Source organism: Plasmodium knowlesi (assembly GCF_000006355.2).
Source record: "Plasmodium knowlesi strain H genome assembly, chromosome: 12".
In the NCBI taxonomy this organism is placed as follows: Eukaryota; Apicomplexa; class Aconoidasida; order Haemosporida; family Plasmodiidae; genus Plasmodium; species Plasmodium knowlesi.
The window spans coordinates 2802594-2820574 of record NC_011913.2 but is presented as its reverse complement, the minus strand read 5'-3'; the positions used below and the strand labels follow the sequence as shown (position 1 = coordinate 2820574).

The window sequence follows — 17981 nt, the reverse complement described above, 5'->3', positions numbered from 1 at the left end:
ATGATTAGAGAATGAAACATCATAACAGGCATTTTCTTGTATGTGTTTGATTTCCCCTTTTCTCTTATTATCATCACACCGGGGTGAAATGTCATAAATTTTCGCATTAGCATAATTTTACCCCTCCACAGGGTTTACAATTGTGGAAAATAAATTATGAATGGGTCAGGTAAAAAAATTCTATTCGGCTAACAAATTGATAAGAACTGCTATTCGCTAGTTGGATGTTTTACTCTCCACGGAGGGGATTACATAAAATAAGGCGGATGAAGGAGCACATGCAACGATAAACATTTTGTGAAAAAATCACTCGATGATATTATAATGTGTACATATGGTGGATGGGGGTATATGCTTATGGCATACCTTTACTGCCCCCCCAATTGTTAAGCTTTTAAAGAAAGGGCACACCAATACAATTCTACGAGCACTTTCATAATTGAACTTGGCCAAATGTTTAGCCCTGTCACATGAGTTCAAAATATTGGTACACAGGTAACAAACTCACCTTTATGACATTGTGCTTTGCAAATGTGCCAACAGGTTTTCCTTCCCCTACGTGTTCCGACCCTTACGACTTTTTGAGAAAGTACATGCATATAAGTATACGTATGCATGATGAATGTCCCATTTTAATTTGAAAAAAATGGGAAGTCATATGAAACGATGCCAATATGAAAATTTTCATAGTCGGGCAAGCAAAAAAAAAAAAAAAAAAAAAAAAAAAAAAAAAAAAAACGGTAACGAAATAAGCCTCTTCCGCAAGTGCAGATTTACCCGTACACTATACAAGTTCGCTCGACTGCTTGGCCGGTCACGGTCACCCATTATATTTTGAGATTTTTTTTTTTTTTTTCAACATGTAGAGCCTACGTTGACGTACCAGGTGATTATTTTTTAAAGCATAAAAATATTTCGATAAAAGTTAACTGCCCCTCATTTTGGTATCCCTTCGTATATTCACAAAGCAAAAGAGTTAATCAGTAGTTTTACTTGTAGCGTGACCTGAGTCCCCGCAAATTTGGCCATTCTTCGCTAAGGCAACGAACCTTGTATAATAATCAGTGTTATTATTTTATTGTACGAACTCGCATAAACGTATTTTTAAGTACGTTCGTAACCTTGTTGCATGTATTTATATACGTACGTTTGACCCCACCCGAAGGATCACCAAACCCCTATTAGCAAAACTAACCAAAGGAAAATGGATTTCGTAAGTAGAAAAAATATATATATATCAAAACGGATTTGTGTATGATGCGTTGTCGCACATGGCGTATGCAGTGACAGTGTGACGTATGAGCTGATATGAGAAAAAGGGGGAAAAACCAAAAAATAAAAAAGAGAGTTGTCACTGCAATGGTGCCGCTGAGCAACTTCAACCGTTTTACATCCCCCACGAGCGAACGGCATATGTAAGGTGGTACATATGTGCTGTGGAGTATAATATCATCCCCGCGTGATTATAGTATATATCCCATTTGGGTGGACAATTGAACCGCTCACCAGTGCATCTCCCCCTGAATCACTTTCCTTTTCATTTTATGTTTGTTTACCTGCATTTTCCCTGCCCATTAGAAATTACTAGCCCCAAAGAACGACATAAGGTCGCTGAAAGTCCAAGCGGTTGCCTCCTTCTGCAACGTGAAATTGAACATTCCCAATTTCGAAATTGGCAAGGATGACAAGACGCAGGAGTTCCTTGATTACTCACCCCTTGGTAGGCTCCCCGTTTTAGTAACCCCCAGTGGAAGTATATTCGAAAGTAATGCCATTAGTAAGTACCTATGTAACATAAGGAGGGAAAACAACCTATTAGGAAAGGGAGTCTTTGAAGAAGCACAAGTAAACATGTGGGTAGATTTTAATACCTACGAATTGGAGATTCCAGTCTGTTGCTACATTAGCAATAAGTCAAACGAGAAGTCCCTAAAACATATAGAAGAAACATTTGCCTGCTTGAATAATCATTTGTTGTTAAACCAGTTTATGGTGGGCAATGGAATAACCTTGGCAGATATATTCATATGTGTCATCATAAATTTTGCAATGAAGTCCGAAAAAATAAATGAGAACTTCTTAAAAAAATATGGAAACTTGTTTCGACTGTACAACACCATTAGTAACCAGAAGCAGTTCAAGTACGTGTTTGCCAGTCAACAGGGCGCAGGAAAAAAAGCAGCTACCCAAGAGAAGAATGTACAAAAAAATGCAAACGTTGAGAAAAAGAAAGAAAAGAGCAACAAAAAGAAAGACAATAAAAATGATGAGGATGATGAATGTGAGTTGTTAAGTGATGAACCAACTGAAAAAAAAACTAAGAAAGCAAACCCACTAGATTTGTTACCCCCATCATCGTTTTCTCTTGATGAGTGGAAGTACAAGTTTAGTAACGAAAAGGATCTACTCAATGTTGCCATGCCCCATTTCTGGAAAACATATGATCCTAAAGGCTTCTCATTATATTATATGAAATATGATAAATTAGAAGATGAATGTCAAATATCTTTCGTTGCTTGTAATATGGCTGGTGGCTTCTTGCAGAGGTTAGATAACAATTTTTCCAAATACTCTTTTGCCGTTGTTACTGTGCTTGGAGAAAACAAGGATTATGATATCGAAGGAGTGTGGTTATTCAGGGGCACCGAAATTCCTTTCGAAATGAAGGATCACCCATCATTTGAGTACCATGTCTTTAAAAAGTTGGATGTCAACAACAGTGCCGACAAACAAATTGTGGAAGACTACTGGTGCTCGAAGGAGTCCGTCGCCTCGCGCCCTCTCGTTGACCGCAAGGTTTGGAAGTGATCTTGCTTCCTAGCGGTTTCTACTTCCCTACGACGAGGAAGCCAAGTGACACGTAAATCAATCTACATCACAAGTCTGTGTCCATTTTATTAAAACGTTTTGCTCTATGCATGCATCTCTCCGTATCGCAACTATGTCGCAACTACGACGCAACTGCGCTGCGTGCACAACGTATGCACAACGTATGCACAACGCATGCACAACGCATGCACAATGCGCGCGTCTAGAACCAAAACGAAAGCGTGAAAAGACAAAACTGAGCAGATGTTAAATCATCGAATAGCGCATTGCCTGCTGTTTTAAAAAGGTCAGAAAAAATACGGTGTTCCAATTGCTAAAAGGGGGGGGAGGGGGGGGAAGAGGAAGAGAGCTACATTGTTCTCCCCCTCGTACGCTTATTATCTCGCGCGTTCGAATATGCAAATGCACCATTGCACATGGGTAAAGAGTTTTTTGTAAGGAAAAGAGGGAGGGGATGTCAAGTAGGCTCCGTTATGTCATCCCCTCCCCGTTAGTCTATTTCAAAATAGTTTTCATTTTTAAACGCCTTATGGTAATCTACGGATAAATCCGGGAAGGACCACACCTTCTGCTTGTTATCACTAAACAGAGTTTTTATTAAATTAATAATGTCCATTTCGTCTACTTCTTTTTGCTTTTCCATAATTTGTTTCTTCGAGTCTAAAATGACTATGGCGTCATTCAGCAGTTCTGTATTTACAGTGTCTGCCCTTTTTTCAAAACCATCTTTCCCTGCAGGGGTGTAACGGTGTTCATACGTGTGCGTATATGACAGCGCAGTCCTTCACAGTGCGTTTACTACAAATGTCGTGCAGAGGTTTTACCGCTCGTCTTCTTATTCTTCACACGGGTGGACTCCATCGCCTTTCCAAGTATGCCCGAATTGTACCCCGTCGCACCAAAATGTACTGTGTCTGAATTCTTATCCTCTTTTCCCTTCTCCATTTTAATGAAATTGCCACGGCAATACGAGGAGTGCCTTCTCCCTTAGAAACGTGGCGAAAAAGGAAAAAAAAAGGAATAAATACACAGATAAATATACATACAAATAGGCATTTATTTTCATTTAGAACACTCCTCGATGATGCGATTCCATTTTTTTCCATTTTTTTTTTTTTTTTTTTTTTTGCTTAACTTACACCATTTTTCCTTGGGCCCAGGGGGCCTATTCATAGACCTTTTAACGTACCCAAAGTGGGGAGGGTAAGTTCTGCAGACGCCCTTTTATATTTATGGGGGGGGAAGGGGAAGCAAAATTAGCGCAACTTGGCACATCGTTGGGATGTAAAAGGCCATTCTGTTACCCTGGAAATTGTCTCTCTTGTGAAGCAACCCGTTGGATCATTCTCTTAGGTGAAGAAGTAGACATTTCTTCTCCTCTCATACGAGGTGACTCTTCCATGTCTAACCGTGCACCTCCAGACATGGTTTCTGTAAAAGTTCACTTCCTTGTGAAAACTGTGATATATGGTAATGCATAGCCCTGTCGCTTTGTTAATTCTGTACATGTGCTTTTTGAACTCCTGCAAAGGGAAAATTCGGAAAAAGAAAAAAAAAAAAAAAAAAAAAACAACTAATTAATGTTTTTTCTTCTACTATCTTTTCTTCATCTTGGTTACGCTGGGCAAAAGAAAAACGAGCGGCACTGTAAAAAGGGAGCAACACTCACCGGTCCATGCCCATCATGTCGAGAATTGCTTCTCGTTAGAAAAAGGAACGCATGAATCATTTCGTGCAGTAGGGTCTCCTGTGGAATAAGTATTTTTATGTGTTGCGCAAGAAACTGGTCACACTAGAAGAGGGGGGAGGGGGATATTACACCAGCACGGGCAAGTCCACACATGTATTTATGAATGTCCCCGAGCAGTGTATGCCCACCCTGTACTCCTTTATCTTCCGCAGCTTCAGAAGAGGAAGGGATAGCCGAATGCAGCAATAGCCTGATTTCTGGAAAGGCAGGAGTTGAGAAAAAAAATGGCCAAAGGAAGAGCTGCGCTCAGAAGCGATAGACACCCTTAAGGGTAACATTCCCCTGGGGAAAAAAATATCTGCATTCAAAATGGACCTATTCGCAGAGCGCTAGCCACATTATCACCAGCCCCGGAGCACTACACTCTTGTGGTGAAACCGACACTGCCATATTGGGCCCCCCAACCGCAACTGAACGCACCTTAAATATACAAATCCCTGCGCATAACTTCATTTTGTTGCTCCACTTCACCTGCACTGATTTCAATTTGTTAAAAAAATATTTCTCGTTGTATTCCTCGAAGAGTTGCAGCAGATCTGGGAAATCCGTGTCCTCTATTCGGAAAAAAAAGAAAAAGAAAAAAAAAAAAAAAAAAAAATGCACATTAGATCATTTTCCTCCATTAGAAGTAATCTTACTGTTCCCTTCAGTTAAACTGCATTTCTTTCCCTTCACCTTTTTCCCCTCCTGCATGACAGAAGAAGGCGCCATGATGCGCTCTCCCCCCATATAGGGGTTGGGGATGATAAGGGAAAAAGGAGCACATGGACAAGCACGTTAAGCGCTTACTCGACTCGTCGTATATGATGGCATCTTCCACACATTCTACATCCGTATTATCCCACAAGGGTGTAATTGTGTGTTTCCCCCTTTTTTTTTTGTTCCGCTTTTTTGGTGTATTTTCCTTTTTATTACAAACCACTTTATCCCCCCCGACGGAATTATCTGTGTCTGAGTCAATACGAATGGAACTGAGCTGTTTAATAACTTCGAGTGTCTCAAAATCTTCTTCCTCCACTTCTGCATCTAAAGGATAACTTTCACTTAGATTTACACAGGAGGGATGTACTCCTTGGCCCGTCTTTCTATCACTTACATAAATATCTGGGAGAGCAATTTCCTTGTTCTGTTCTATTTCCCCTTGTAAAGTGGACAAACAAATTCTCTCAAAGTTTGCATCCTGTTGGGTGGAGACATCATCATTTAGGGTTAAGGATTTTTGTCTTCTTTTTTTCCCGCTCTTCTCTAGGTACTCGCTCTCAACGGAAGTTAGTTTGTTGAGTCCGTCGTTCATTTTTTGTAGCCACTATTTTTCAGTGCGGCTATTTTATTATTTATTTTATTATTTATTTTATTATTTATTTTATTATTATTTTTTTTTTTCTCTCTCCCCTGCTTTAATCATCAATATAAAGGTGTACAAATTATTTCCTTTATTTATTTAGTTTTTTATTATTTCCCTTTTTCTATCGCGATGTGGACAGCACATCCGCCAGTGTAATGTCCAGGAATCTATAATTTTTTTTTTAGGGGGAAACTACTTAACTATGCGTCGAGACACGAATAGGTTTGAGTTCCCGCTCTCTTGGCACATTTTGCTAAGACTTCACTGCAGCAGCAGTTCATGATGATGGTAGTTCTCTACAGCCTCTCACTTGGTCATGATTCTTCTGTTTTTGTTTCTTTCTCCATTTTTTTTTTTTTTTTTTTTTTTTTTTTTTTACCTCTCGCGGACTGGCATACTGAATGGAGCACGCGAAAAAGGGAAGTCTAATTTTTTTTTTTTTTTTTTTTTTTTTTTCAAAAATAGTGCACATGTATAGGTTGAGAAGCATGTCAGAATTGTCACCAAAGTAGACTCATCGTCGGGGGGACGTCTAGATCCCTTGAACCTGTTCTTCTTTCATGGAGGGAGCTTTAAACGAATAGCTAACCGCGGTGTGTTCTTTCCCATGCATGTAACGGGCATACGGGGTTGAGAAGGGGTCCTCCCGTCTGTGCTCACGGGTGATAATATTTACATACAGTGTATGAAGAGTTGCACCTGGGGAGATTTCGCCCTAGTAGCAGATTCATCAAGTGGTATCTGTTCCAGTGGAAAGGCCAATTGGCAGATAGTTTTCCCCATTGGTAATTTCATCCACTAAATTTGATGCACCACATTTTTTCCGCTCCCCTGTGTGGTGCATAAAATAAAAAAGCGGGTTACGCATTATCCTAGTAAATGCGAAAAAAAAAAAAAAAAAAAAAAAAATGCAAATCAATGCATGAACGGAGGAGTTGCAGAACGACGTGATGTGAAATCCTTCTAGAGTGATACTCCTTTTTTGCAATCACGCGAAATGGGTAATTTTTTTTTTTTTTTTTCCCTTCCACAGAAGCAAAAATATATTTATAAGGTGAAGTGGCTTCCTAAACGCAGAAGCGGATACGGCAAACTGCACAAAATTATAATGGGGCTTCATGTCATATGGACCTCCCCTTTACCCCATTTAAGCTGTATACCCATCGAGGGCACATTTAACAACTTATTTGTTCAAAATGGTGATATGGTGATAGATTAAGCGGAACTCATTAAGTCTATGTAATAATTTTTCCTACCAAACTTGTATGCTCCACTTTACGGATAGGCACACTGCTCAAGGTGCATCACCAACCCCCCTCCACCCACCTTAGCAACAGAATGATAATTAAAAAGTTCTCTGAGACAAAGCACCTTCTTCACCACAGGTCCTTATGCACAGACTTCATTCTGCATCTGCATCTGAATGTGCATCCACCCTCGAAGAAGCATTACAGTACCAACTTGATTTCTCCCGTATGGCGCTGTTTAAGAATCCCCGGGAGCAGTAACAGAGGTAGGCCTATCCACACGCAGAGTAAGCTGAGTTCACAAAATGGATCTGTACCCAACATATTCGAAGAAGAATTGAATAATGTGTTTAATGAGTACCCACTATCTACTCAAAGGAAGAGACCGATTGGTGATGAGGAAATAATTATAACGGATGAGGAGAGGGATGAACTAAAGAAAATTGGAAATGTCGTCAAGCTAGATCAGTCCTCCTACGGAGTGGTGCTCCAAATTAATAAGAACAACGTAATTTTGGGTAGGGTGAAGAATGACAGTTTGGTGGATACAGAAGCAGAGGTAGAGGAGGATGCCACGGAACATGTATTCAAACAGAAGGCCGAAACAAATGTGTACACCCCTTACGAGTACCTTAATTACCTCTTATCAAAGGATCCAATCAATCAGCTAAACATATTTACGGATAGGGTGAAGGAGACCTACCATCGGAAGGTAGCCGTAAAGCAGCTGAACACCAATTTATTATTTATAGATCTATTTAATAAGGTAAATTACGGACAAAAGGTCTGTATCTCTGGGGAAAAGGATGCAGGAAGGAGAGAAGTTATCCAATCTATTCTGTATGAGAATTTATTGACCAACTTGATTCACAAGAATGAGCATTTTTTTATCATTTGTTCGAATGGTGCCAAGTCGGAGACTCTTGATCTGTTCCGTGACCTGCACAAATGGTTAGCCTTCGCTTGTTCAGGGGAAGGGAAAACCCATTTATCGGGCAGTCTGTCGGGTAGTTTGCCAGACCAATTTGAGGACGATTTTCCAGATACCCTTCCGTATGCGCACAAACTGTATTCCAAGAACTATTCGCTTGACGGTGTCAAGGTACCGAACGACGTGTTGTTGATATGCACTCCTCCCCAAGGTGGGTCCAAGGTGGCCACATACATCTCGCCACTCCTCCCCCTCTATAATTTGGAGGAGTACAAAAGGAAGTACAAAAATATCGTACTCATATTTTATGATGTGGCCACGTATAGTGAAGTTTGTTCTGAACTGCAAAAGGAGATGAATATCTTTGTGAGGAATTACGGGAAACAAATAGGGGAGGCCTTCGGGGGAAGGTCCGCCAGGGGTGTAACGATAATCCCAGGAGAAGCACTACCCCCACCGACAACTCTGCCACTCTCTGTGCATACCATCCTTTCTAAATACATGGCAATGTCTAAGTATCCTCACTTTGTGGAAGAAATAATGGGGGAAAACACCCCAGCGGAAGAGTCCATAAAAAGTGAGAACACAAATAATGTAAGTGAGGAGAAAACTCCCAAGGAGAGCCACATGAGTAGGGCAAAACATGTTCCGAGTTGTAAATACGGTGATGCTGTGCTACAGATGGAGGATAAAGCAGTACGAAATGAAAGCCAAATAACTGACAGTGTAACAACTTTTTGCTTCTTCACCGAAAGTAAGCAAAGTAAGGAAAGTAACCCCGCCACGGAGTATACATTATCATTAAGCGAAAACAACATACACATGTTGAAAAACCATTTAAATATCCATCCAGACTTCAACATAAGTCAAGCAATTAAAAAGATCACCAAGGATGAAAATAAAATATGGGAAATTATAAAAGACGAAATAAAAAAAATATATGAACGAAAAAATGAACTTACAGCATTAAATGAAAATAAAAAAAATTACAAAATTTTTATTGACCATTGGGAAGAAGAAGATCTTATACATTATAATAATATTTATTACATTTTGACATGTGCAAATTATTATATGTCCACTTTCTGTTCCTTTCAGATGATTGTTTTTTTACAAATATTGTTACGATATAATTTTACTAACACGACAATATCAAGGAAAAGTGTGCATTCTTTTTTTTTGCAATTTTTGCATTTTTATTTGTCCAATGAAAAGTACTTGTCCCTCCTTCGGGATGCGTATTATCAGCAGCTTCGTTCATTTAGTGACCTGGAAAATGCTCGAGCTTTTATGCGCAAAATGGACTTCGTTTTACGTTGCTTGCGCCCTCCCTTCCGTTACGTTACGTAGTGCATGGCATGAATTTGTTTTCCATTACGTTTGTTCCGCTTTTCGTTTGCAATGTTTTGTTGACCATCCCTTAGTGAATTGTCACGCGCTTGCGCACAAGTGCACCTGTTCAGTTTTTTTTTTTTTTCACCCCCCTCTCCCCTTTTAACAACCCTCTTTGTACCTTTAAAAATGCAAATGCGCATTAGGAAAGGACAACTTAACCGTCAAGGCTAATTCGATTTAGGTGCATACACACCCTCCTTTGAGGCATTCTTCCCATGCCTGTGTGAGAAGTTCTCCGTTAAGTTGCCCTATTACTGCGACAGCAGAAATTGTTGCGCTCACTCCTCTGACAGGTAATCATCTTCCTCGTCCTCCCCGTAGATGTCCCCCCCATCTGAGTCATCTCCATCATCATCTACCCCGTACATGTCCCCCTCATCAGCGACGTCATCGTAGGATTCGTCATCATCATCTTCATCATCATCTTCCTCTTCATTCTCCTCGAGGCCCTGCTTTTGCACCCTATCTGCGTCTTCATCATCGCCCAACCGATTAATGCTACTAACCGGCCTGATACCGTCCAGATCGGTACGTGTGCCGCCTTTACCCCCAACCTGATCGGCGTCGTCCCTACGGAGCTGATTAGTGCGAATCTGACTAGCATTTAGCGAATTAGCGCCCACGCGCTCGATATCCTTTAACTTCTGCAGTTCATCGAATCCTGTCCTCCTGGTCATTATCCCTTCATCGTCATCATCACCATCGTCGTCATGCCCATTCAGAGGTGCATCAATTGGGGGGTCTCCTTCAGATGCAAGTAAATTTTCCCTTTCTGAGTCTCCTCCACTAGGGGCTGACTCTCCAACTGAGTCGGATTTTTCTCCTACTTTGTTCTCCATACCAGCCTTAAGCACAATGTGGCCCCGAAGTTCATCTTTGCTGTCTTTAAGAATCACCTTATCGATAGTGTGAACATCCAAATTTTCTATGCGCTCATAATTAACATTTATAATTAGGTGAAAGACGCTAGGGGATCCTAGAAGTATACCTTCCAATGGAGGAAATATATTGTCCTTAAAAAAAACGGTGACTTCCTTTCCAGCATTACTACACCAGTCCCTCCTACACACAAGGATATTTTTACTCGGAAGAGATGAAACGACTAACTCAAAAAATGGCAAAATAATAATTTCTTCATCTATTTCAAGCTCCTTTAATCTTTCTGCTATTTTTTTCACTAATTGTTTCAAGTCGAATAAAGTTATTTTGTAATTTTTTCCTTGCGTCTCGTCTGGAATGACAAACACTTCTACCTTCCCTGCATACCATGTCACATCGTAAATATCTAATTTGGATGGTCTCCTAACTTCCTTCATAGGATAATCATACATGATGACATCACGTATCACTTCTTCAGCTCTCTTTCTCCATTTACAATTCAGCGAATCGTCCCACTCGTATAACATATTTTCCACGGGTGACTTGGCCTTTGTATATAGTACGTTTTCTTCAAGTAATCTAACATTTTGGAGATTGTGCTCTCCATTCGTTGGGGAAGATTCCCCTCCGTTTGGCACCACATCTACGGTGCTTTCACTGTTCCTATCGGTGCTCTCTTCACACCTCATTTCGCCGCACTCCTCTCCGCGCAACTTCTCAATACTCGATAGCCCCTTCTCATCCCATAAGGAGAACTCGTCCTGCAACTCCCCCCTCCGCTTCGCTTCCTCCTTCCGCTTGTCCTCCTTTAATTTCTCCAACTTCTCCCTTCTCTTCTCCTCGTACAGTTTCCTGAACTTATCGGGGAGTAACTTCAGTTCGTCCTCTGTCAATGTCCATGTACTCCTTGAGGATTCTTTTCGTTCTTCCCATTTTGCCATTTCTTCCTTCGCCTCCCTCAGCGTTTTTATCTCCTTCTTGAAGTACAATTTTCTTATGTCTTCCACGGATACAGTAGCAGGGGCATCTACATTCGCCTGACCACCAAGTGGTTCTCCATCGGTTCGGTATTTCTTCCCATTAGTTGCTTCTCCCGGCTCGGTGCTCGTTTCATCTCCTTCCCTATTTCCCTCCCTTCCACCATCGTGCAACTGTTCCGCAAGCAGCTTATTCCTAAACTCCCGGTACCCCGTTTTGTCATACGTTATGTTGTACTCCACCTCCAGATCTGTTTTCTCAAATTGGTAGTCGTTATCATTCCTTCTTAGTTCATCCGTGCTGGGCCAAGGTGCTATTCCCCTGAACGTTGCGTCATATTCGGTTAAATCATTTTCTTCATCATTTTCATCAAAGCAATCTACCATGGAATATTCTACCTTGGGGTCGATAAGGGACAACAGAGAGTGATGTATCTTCTGTCTATCCTTTCCAGAAACTTTTTTAACCAAACACGGATGGATATACTTCCTAAAATTCGTATCCTCAATGTAATCCTCAATAGTTGCTTCAGGCAAAGCTTTCATTTTTTTTTTTTTTTCTTCATTCAATTTTGAGAATTCCTCCGAGGACATCTTTCCTATCTCTATCGCACTGTCTGGGTATTCTTCACCATCCAGCTTGTTACCTCCATTTGGGGGATTCTCTCCATCGGCATGCTCATCCTTTTTTTGCCTTGTGTATAAATTATTAGGCACGGTGATGTAAGGGTATCTGTCGGGGGAGTGTGTTGTTGAAAAGATAGAGAAGAAAAATACATTACAGATGTTGGAGGTTTAGGAAATGCCGTAAAATTGGATGCTGAAGGTGTAGAACAGATTATCTCCCCGGACTACGCCATGTGTAGGGTCACACTAGACACAGATGTAAGATACTACCAAAAGGGAAGAACCCCTAGGGGGACTGACCATATGGATGGAAACTTACATCGGCTCGGGAGGAAGGTTATACTTGAAGTACTCCTCTGGGATTTTATTTTCTGTTAAATGGGTTATTTTTATGGAGTAAAGTTTCTTCCCACTTTTCCCGTTTATCTTAATCGGGCTTATTCTTTTCACTCCGCATGGGTTGTTTTGTTTTGTCCACGGGCCATTGGGAATTAGGCTGAGAAGGGGAGAAAAAAGGGGTGCGCATCTGTTTATGCTAATTACCACCCGAAGATGCATTTCTATTGAAATTTTCACATTCAGTTATATTAAACGTGCGATGTGTTCGACTACCTGCGGTCCCCATTGGATACAGCGAAGCCATAGCAGACGGGTAGAAAAAAAAACGCACGAAGAAAAAGGCTTAAAATTATGCGAAACGTTCTTTCGTTAGTTTGATGCCAAAACATGTTCAGACTATATCTACATGTGAATGGAACTGAGTTTCTTGGGTACAACTCTAACCTTTATACAAGTCACTGTTGGGCGTACAGATGCATGCATCCCCTCCACACACACATACACACAGACACAGTTGGTGGCCTAGGCCCTCTTACGTTGCCGATAATCATGTATGTAGGGTTTATAAGGATAGAAGTGGGAAGAGGGAAGTACACACATTTCATCTGCTGTTGTTAGGGAGTCCTCTTTAAACAGATCAAACGGGAAATGCAGCATCGTCGGTAGCATCAGTAGAAGCTTTAGCGGAGGTTGCTTTTTCTCCGACTTGTACTCATGTCAACGTAGGTGATGATCCATATTTTTCTTTTTTTAAAATTTTTTAAAAAAGGCGAAAACCAACTGGAGATATGAACATATGGAGCCTCGTAACATATTCACATTTGGCAATCTTCTGGCGAAATGGCATCCTCTCCTTTTATTTTTCGATAGAGCCGCAAAACGTTATGGCAATGTAAAAATTAGAAAGCTGTACAGCGGCACAAAAAAAAAAAAAATAAAATAATAAAATACTTCTATGTGATGTAAGAAGTTGCCAACAAGGATGGCCATTTTCATGCAAACAAAATTAATTTCGCAAAATTCGTTACAGAAAAAATCAGAATGAAAACCTCATTTCGTCATTCATGTAGGTATCTAATCATTCGCCTTTTCATATTTGAACTGCACATGAGGAACATTGCCCCCTTTTTTCCTACACCTATAGGGATATTTACTCTGGTTTGCACCTCAAAAGGGGAGCCTAATTAATCAGCCTCTCCTCTTCCTTATTCATTTTTCTTTTTCCCCCCCCAAATTAAGTGTAAAAAAAAAAAAAAAAAACCTAGATGTTTCCTGAAATGGCTCTCGCTTCAGCATTTGGGATTGTTCCAAGTCTGGCTCAGCCAAGGAATGACGCAGTACCTCCGGTGTGTGTGTGAGCTGTCCATGGAATAACCCCACGTGTGCGCACGCTGTGTATGCACTTTTGCGTAAAATTAAATGAGTGGAAGATCAGGATGCGACGGTTTTTCTCTAACTCCGCATTCGCGGTAACCTCTTCGCTCAAGTGCCATTTTGCACATTTCACAAAGGGTAAGAAAAAATTGGTAAAATAATATATCGTTGTTACATGTGGCGATATTCCACACACCCCTGTGCAAACGCAGCTCCATAACGATATGCACAACGACAAAAAAAAAAAAAAAAAAAAAAAAAAAATACATAATTAGATAAATGGATAAATGAAGTAAATCAAATGAACAAAACTGAATGGAGTGCAATTCGCCGTCTGTAGCGCATTTGTAGAAAGACATTCGGCACCCACGGGAGTTACCATCAATCGTGCGAAGTTGGACCACTTGGTAGGCATGCACATGCATATAGACGCACAACGACATTCTCCCTCCATATGGATGATGGGTGTCCTCCCTCTCTCCAGTGGAATCACATACGTCATTTTTACAAACTGCAAAAAGGGAAAACTACGAATTTGAATAACAGTGCGGGGTGAGAACTATATAATGGTCGAGGTGAAAAGATGTATCAGCTGGATGTGTGTGTGGGTGAGAAGCCCCATTCGGAAGGAACATAATAAGTTACGCTCCTGTGAGGAAATTCCCTTATATCTTTTGGCGCAGAGGAAAGCGGTAATGAACAGGAAACTGTCAAGAGGCTGTTAAGCAAGGGAAGGACACTCACAATTTATTTTCTGAGTTCCTCATCCCCGCAGTTTTGCTACGACATTATATCATTATGCCGTTACGACGCTTTTTTGCGCCCCCCCTCCCTCCTCAAAAGCTGTGGCAATCAAGCTTGACAAGATACTCGATATCCTCAGGGTTTGTGCTAACCCACTTCTTGGGTGCCTCACTAGGAAGGTACCAGTCGACCTCGTCCACGTTCTTCGTGACAGATGCCTTAAGGATGAGTTTGAGGAAATCCTGCCTGATTTCCTCAAAATCCCGATACACTTCATTCCTCTTCTCAATCATATATCCACAAGCCTTTGGATTATTCGTAATTTTGCTGAGGCGTAGGAATTTTGCCGCACTGCTGTATTTAAACGTGGCTGTGTAAATGGCCTTGAATATCGTTAAAATGTGATCCCGGAATTTGGAAGAATTACTGGGTTCTACAAAAATGATGCAGGAATTACATCTGCTGGTATTGTTTTTACAATTCTGTAAGGAGTCTGCCAAACTGTCAAACATATCTACGACAGATGGAGATATCTGTAGATCCTCTTCCCAATCACCACTATTTCCAATATTGTCCATTCGGCAAGTAATATAATCCAAAGTGCTTTTTGCAAAGATATACTTAAAACTATTCATCTTTACAAAGTCTGCTTTTGTATTAGGGGGAGAAATGTTGGATTGTACTACAAGGCCGTTTAGATAATCCTCTTTAAAATATTTCATGCTTAATATTTTCACGAATTCAACTTTTCTCTTCAAAAACAATTTTTTCAATTTTTCACATTTTAAAGCTTCCTTACTAGCTAATCCACTGAACTCTACTCCTATATACCTTCCAACAGTTCCCCACTTTTCATGCATCTGTACAGCAAGAGGATGATTTCCATGTCCTACTTCCATAATTGTATCGTTTTCCGTAATAGGAGAAAAGTACTCCTTCTCATCAATAACCATCTTCCTAATTTTGGGCTTCAATAATTCTGTGATCATGTCCACAGCTAATTCCGTTGTTATTCCTGTGAAAGGCCTTACTTTATCATTTCCTTGTGTGTAATAATCATCCCAACATTTTTCTTCTTCTTCCGGTTCAAAGTCGCAATGGATAGATTCAGTTTTTGATATTCCGGAATAGTTGGACGTGCAGCACGTGGTGTTGTTGCTATTCATGTCTCTTTCTGCTCCATCCGAATTGGTTTGCTTCTCCTGTCCTGCGTTTTCGTTTAGCATTTTATTTATCTTCGACTTTATCAACCGCTCGCTTCTCTTCAATGGACTACATAGGTAGGAGATGTACTCATTCCTTATGTACTCGGGCAGATCCCGCACGTTCGACTCCTGCATTTGCCACTTGTCTGCCAAAGCACCGGCGTTTCCCAGATTGGCCAGATCAGCCGGATCGATCATTTTCGTCACGCTCACAGAATCCACCCCGTTTACTGTGTCAGATACATTTTCGGAATATTTTCTTCCCACTCTGCGGGGGGTATATAAATAGACTAATTCATCATAAATGGATTTTTTTTTTTTTTTTCTCTTCGTCACACTCCTATTGGCCACTTGATCAGAATGAAGATCTTTCAACATTTCATTAATCTTCCTCTTATTTGTGTATTTCCTCTTCGGGGTTATAAACATAGATGCTCCGTCTCTTTCTTCATTTTCGAACTGGAACAGATTCCCCTTGTTCACTTTTCTAGGTGTATATACTCTCTTCTTGCTGCTATATGTCTTTACGTATTTGGTATTTTCACAGATTATGTCATCATCATATCTTTTGCACGGTGTTTTGCTCATGCATAGGCTCATCATAACGTCATCCGCCCCATCCTCGAAGTTGCTGATACCTTCCCGGAGCTTCTTCAACTCAAGGGAAGGTGTTTCCTCCATCATCATTGGAAACACCTCCGGAACTCTTCTCTCTTCCTTCTTCTTTGATAGCAAGTCATTTTTATTTTCGCTTCCTTCCATTTCATTTTTGCTTATCTTCACCAAATTACTGTATTTCTTCTTGGGAAGTATTCGCTCTTGCTCCTCTACGCACGCGTGCGCTACGTCTCCCTGCTTCTCCATTGTATACTCAAGCGTATTCAGTGTAAAGGAGGGGGAGGGGAGGAGAGTAGCTATCCGCGAGATCGACGTCTAACTGGGCTGTTGATCAACTACCTATCTGCTGCGGCGTTCCTTCTGCTCCTTTGGATTATATTCAAATTTTCAGACCTCCGTGAAGCGCAACTCTTCTGCTGTGCCAACCGTGTGACTCCTCCTCGCGAAGGACATGCACGCACAGACACGCAGATACGCAGGTATACAGAGACACCCCCTGGGGAAATAACTCCTACTAAGGATGTGGCTCTTTAACAATTGGATCCTCCCTGAGGGCTCACACTAACATGGGGGCGTTTGCTCGTTTGTTGATATTCCCCCAATTGACAAATCGTTCAAACGTTTTTATCCTGAGTGGACACAAAAAAAAAAAGAAAAGAAAAAACTTCCTGCTCGATTACGTATTTAACGCTTGCAGATACGAATGATACATCGGTACATGGTCTTCTTGGTTAACTTCCTTTTTTAAACTCTTTAGAATAAAATATATTGTCCATATGTGCACTCCAGACGAGGATCCAATTTTTTTTTTTTTTTTTTTTTTTTTTTTACAAGGTTGCTAAAATATTTGCTATGATATGCACACGTTATGAGTGTAAAAACACTACTACTAATGAGGAAGGAAAAAAAAAAAAAAAAAAATGCAGAAAAAATTAATTACGCTTATTCTGTTCCATTCTGTTCAGACAAAACTTTCCTCTTGATGTGTGCCAAAATGGATATGTATTTACGGCAGGGCGATGAAGTATATAATTTGTGGGCGACCTGGCCTCTTTCGTCGTAAAAGGTAGCCCAGGAGGATTCACAGCCAGGGGGCCAGGATGCCTTTTTCCACCCTCTGCTTGTGCCTTCCCCTGGGGCATTACCCTGAGGATGGAAAAGGGGCAGGGGGGTCCGCAGCAGAATGAAGATAAATGGCTATAAGCTGCGTGACAAGGTTACCAGTCACACTTGGCTGTTGCCCGTTCCCCAGACTGAGGAGAAAACAAAAGTAGGAATGGGCCCCCGAAGCAAATAACTTGCTAAACGCAAAAAGGCGTTATTTTTTTATATTCCATTTTGAGAATATCACGAAAAAGTCAACTTTTTTTTTTTTTTTTTTTTTTTTTTTTTTTTTTTTTTTTCTCCCTATTATGTACTTTACCTCTTAGGCGAAACAAATACAGATCGGCGAAAGGTTACGGTCATTTTGTATTTTTGCTAGAGAGGAGGAGTAACTACGAAGCTCTGTAAAAAGGGCATGCAAAAGTAGCACAGCATGTGATAAATAAAGGTAAATCATTAAGGTATAATAAAAGGTGCCAAAAAAAAAAAGAAGGAAAAAAATTTGAATGTCCATTTGGGTCGCATGCTTTTTGCGTATTTCCATTAGCCCCTCTTTTACGAGGCAGAAATTTGTTCATATATTTACGGCGCAAAAAAGAATTGCTCCGGCAGTTGCG

At 40.7% G+C, this 17981-nt stretch overlaps 5 protein-coding genes across 5 annotated transcripts; 2 read left to right on the top strand and 3 right to left on the bottom strand.

Annotated features, from left to right (window-relative positions):
* Nucleotides 1-1204: 1204 nt before the first annotated feature.
* PKNH_1263000 (elongation factor 1-gamma, putative) lies at nucleotides 1205-2808 on the top strand (the record flags this gene model as incomplete). The annotated part of the gene is made up of 2 exons (XM_002259929.1): nucleotides 1205-1213; nucleotides 1579-2808. 2 exons carry the CDS (start codon nucleotides 1205-1207, stop codon nucleotides 2806-2808), a joined length of 1239 nt encoding a protein of 412 aa, XP_002259965.1.
* A 511-nt stretch (nucleotides 2809-3319) lies between these two features.
* Nucleotides 3320-5873, bottom strand: PKNH_1262900 (SprT-like domain-containing protein, putative; the record flags this gene model as incomplete). The annotated part of the gene is made up of 8 exons (XM_002259928.1): nucleotides 3320-3561; nucleotides 3654-3815; nucleotides 3969-4050; nucleotides 4239-4352; nucleotides 4499-4576; nucleotides 4708-4776; nucleotides 5000-5133; nucleotides 5369-5873. 8 exons carry the CDS (start codon nucleotides 5871-5873, stop codon nucleotides 3320-3322), a joined length of 1386 nt encoding a protein of 461 aa, XP_002259964.1.
* Nucleotides 5874-7262: 1389 nt separating this feature from the next.
* Nucleotides 7263-9452, top strand: PKNH_1262800 (conserved Plasmodium protein, unknown function; the record flags this gene model as incomplete). Its single annotated transcript, XM_002259927.1, has 1 exon — nucleotides 7263-9452. The coding sequence occupies one exon, from the start codon at nucleotides 7263-7265 to the stop codon at nucleotides 9450-9452; it is 2190 nt and encodes a 729-aa protein (XP_002259963.1).
* A 323-nt stretch (nucleotides 9453-9775) lies between these two features.
* On the bottom strand, nucleotides 9776-12708 carry PKNH_1262700 (conserved protein, unknown function; the record flags this gene model as incomplete). Its single annotated transcript, XM_002259926.2, has 3 exons — nucleotides 9776-12086; nucleotides 12300-12476; nucleotides 12593-12708. The coding sequence occupies 3 exons, from the start codon at nucleotides 12706-12708 to the stop codon at nucleotides 9776-9778; spliced, it is 2604 nt and encodes an 867-aa protein (XP_002259962.2).
* Nucleotides 12709-14529: 1821 nt separating this feature from the next.
* On the bottom strand, nucleotides 14530-16506 carry PKNH_1262600 (conserved protein, unknown function; the record flags this gene model as incomplete). The annotated part of the gene is made up of 1 exon (XM_002259925.1): nucleotides 14530-16506. The coding sequence occupies one exon, from the start codon at nucleotides 16504-16506 to the stop codon at nucleotides 14530-14532; it is 1977 nt and encodes a 658-aa protein (XP_002259961.1).
* Nucleotides 16507-17981: the final 1475 nt, after the last annotated feature.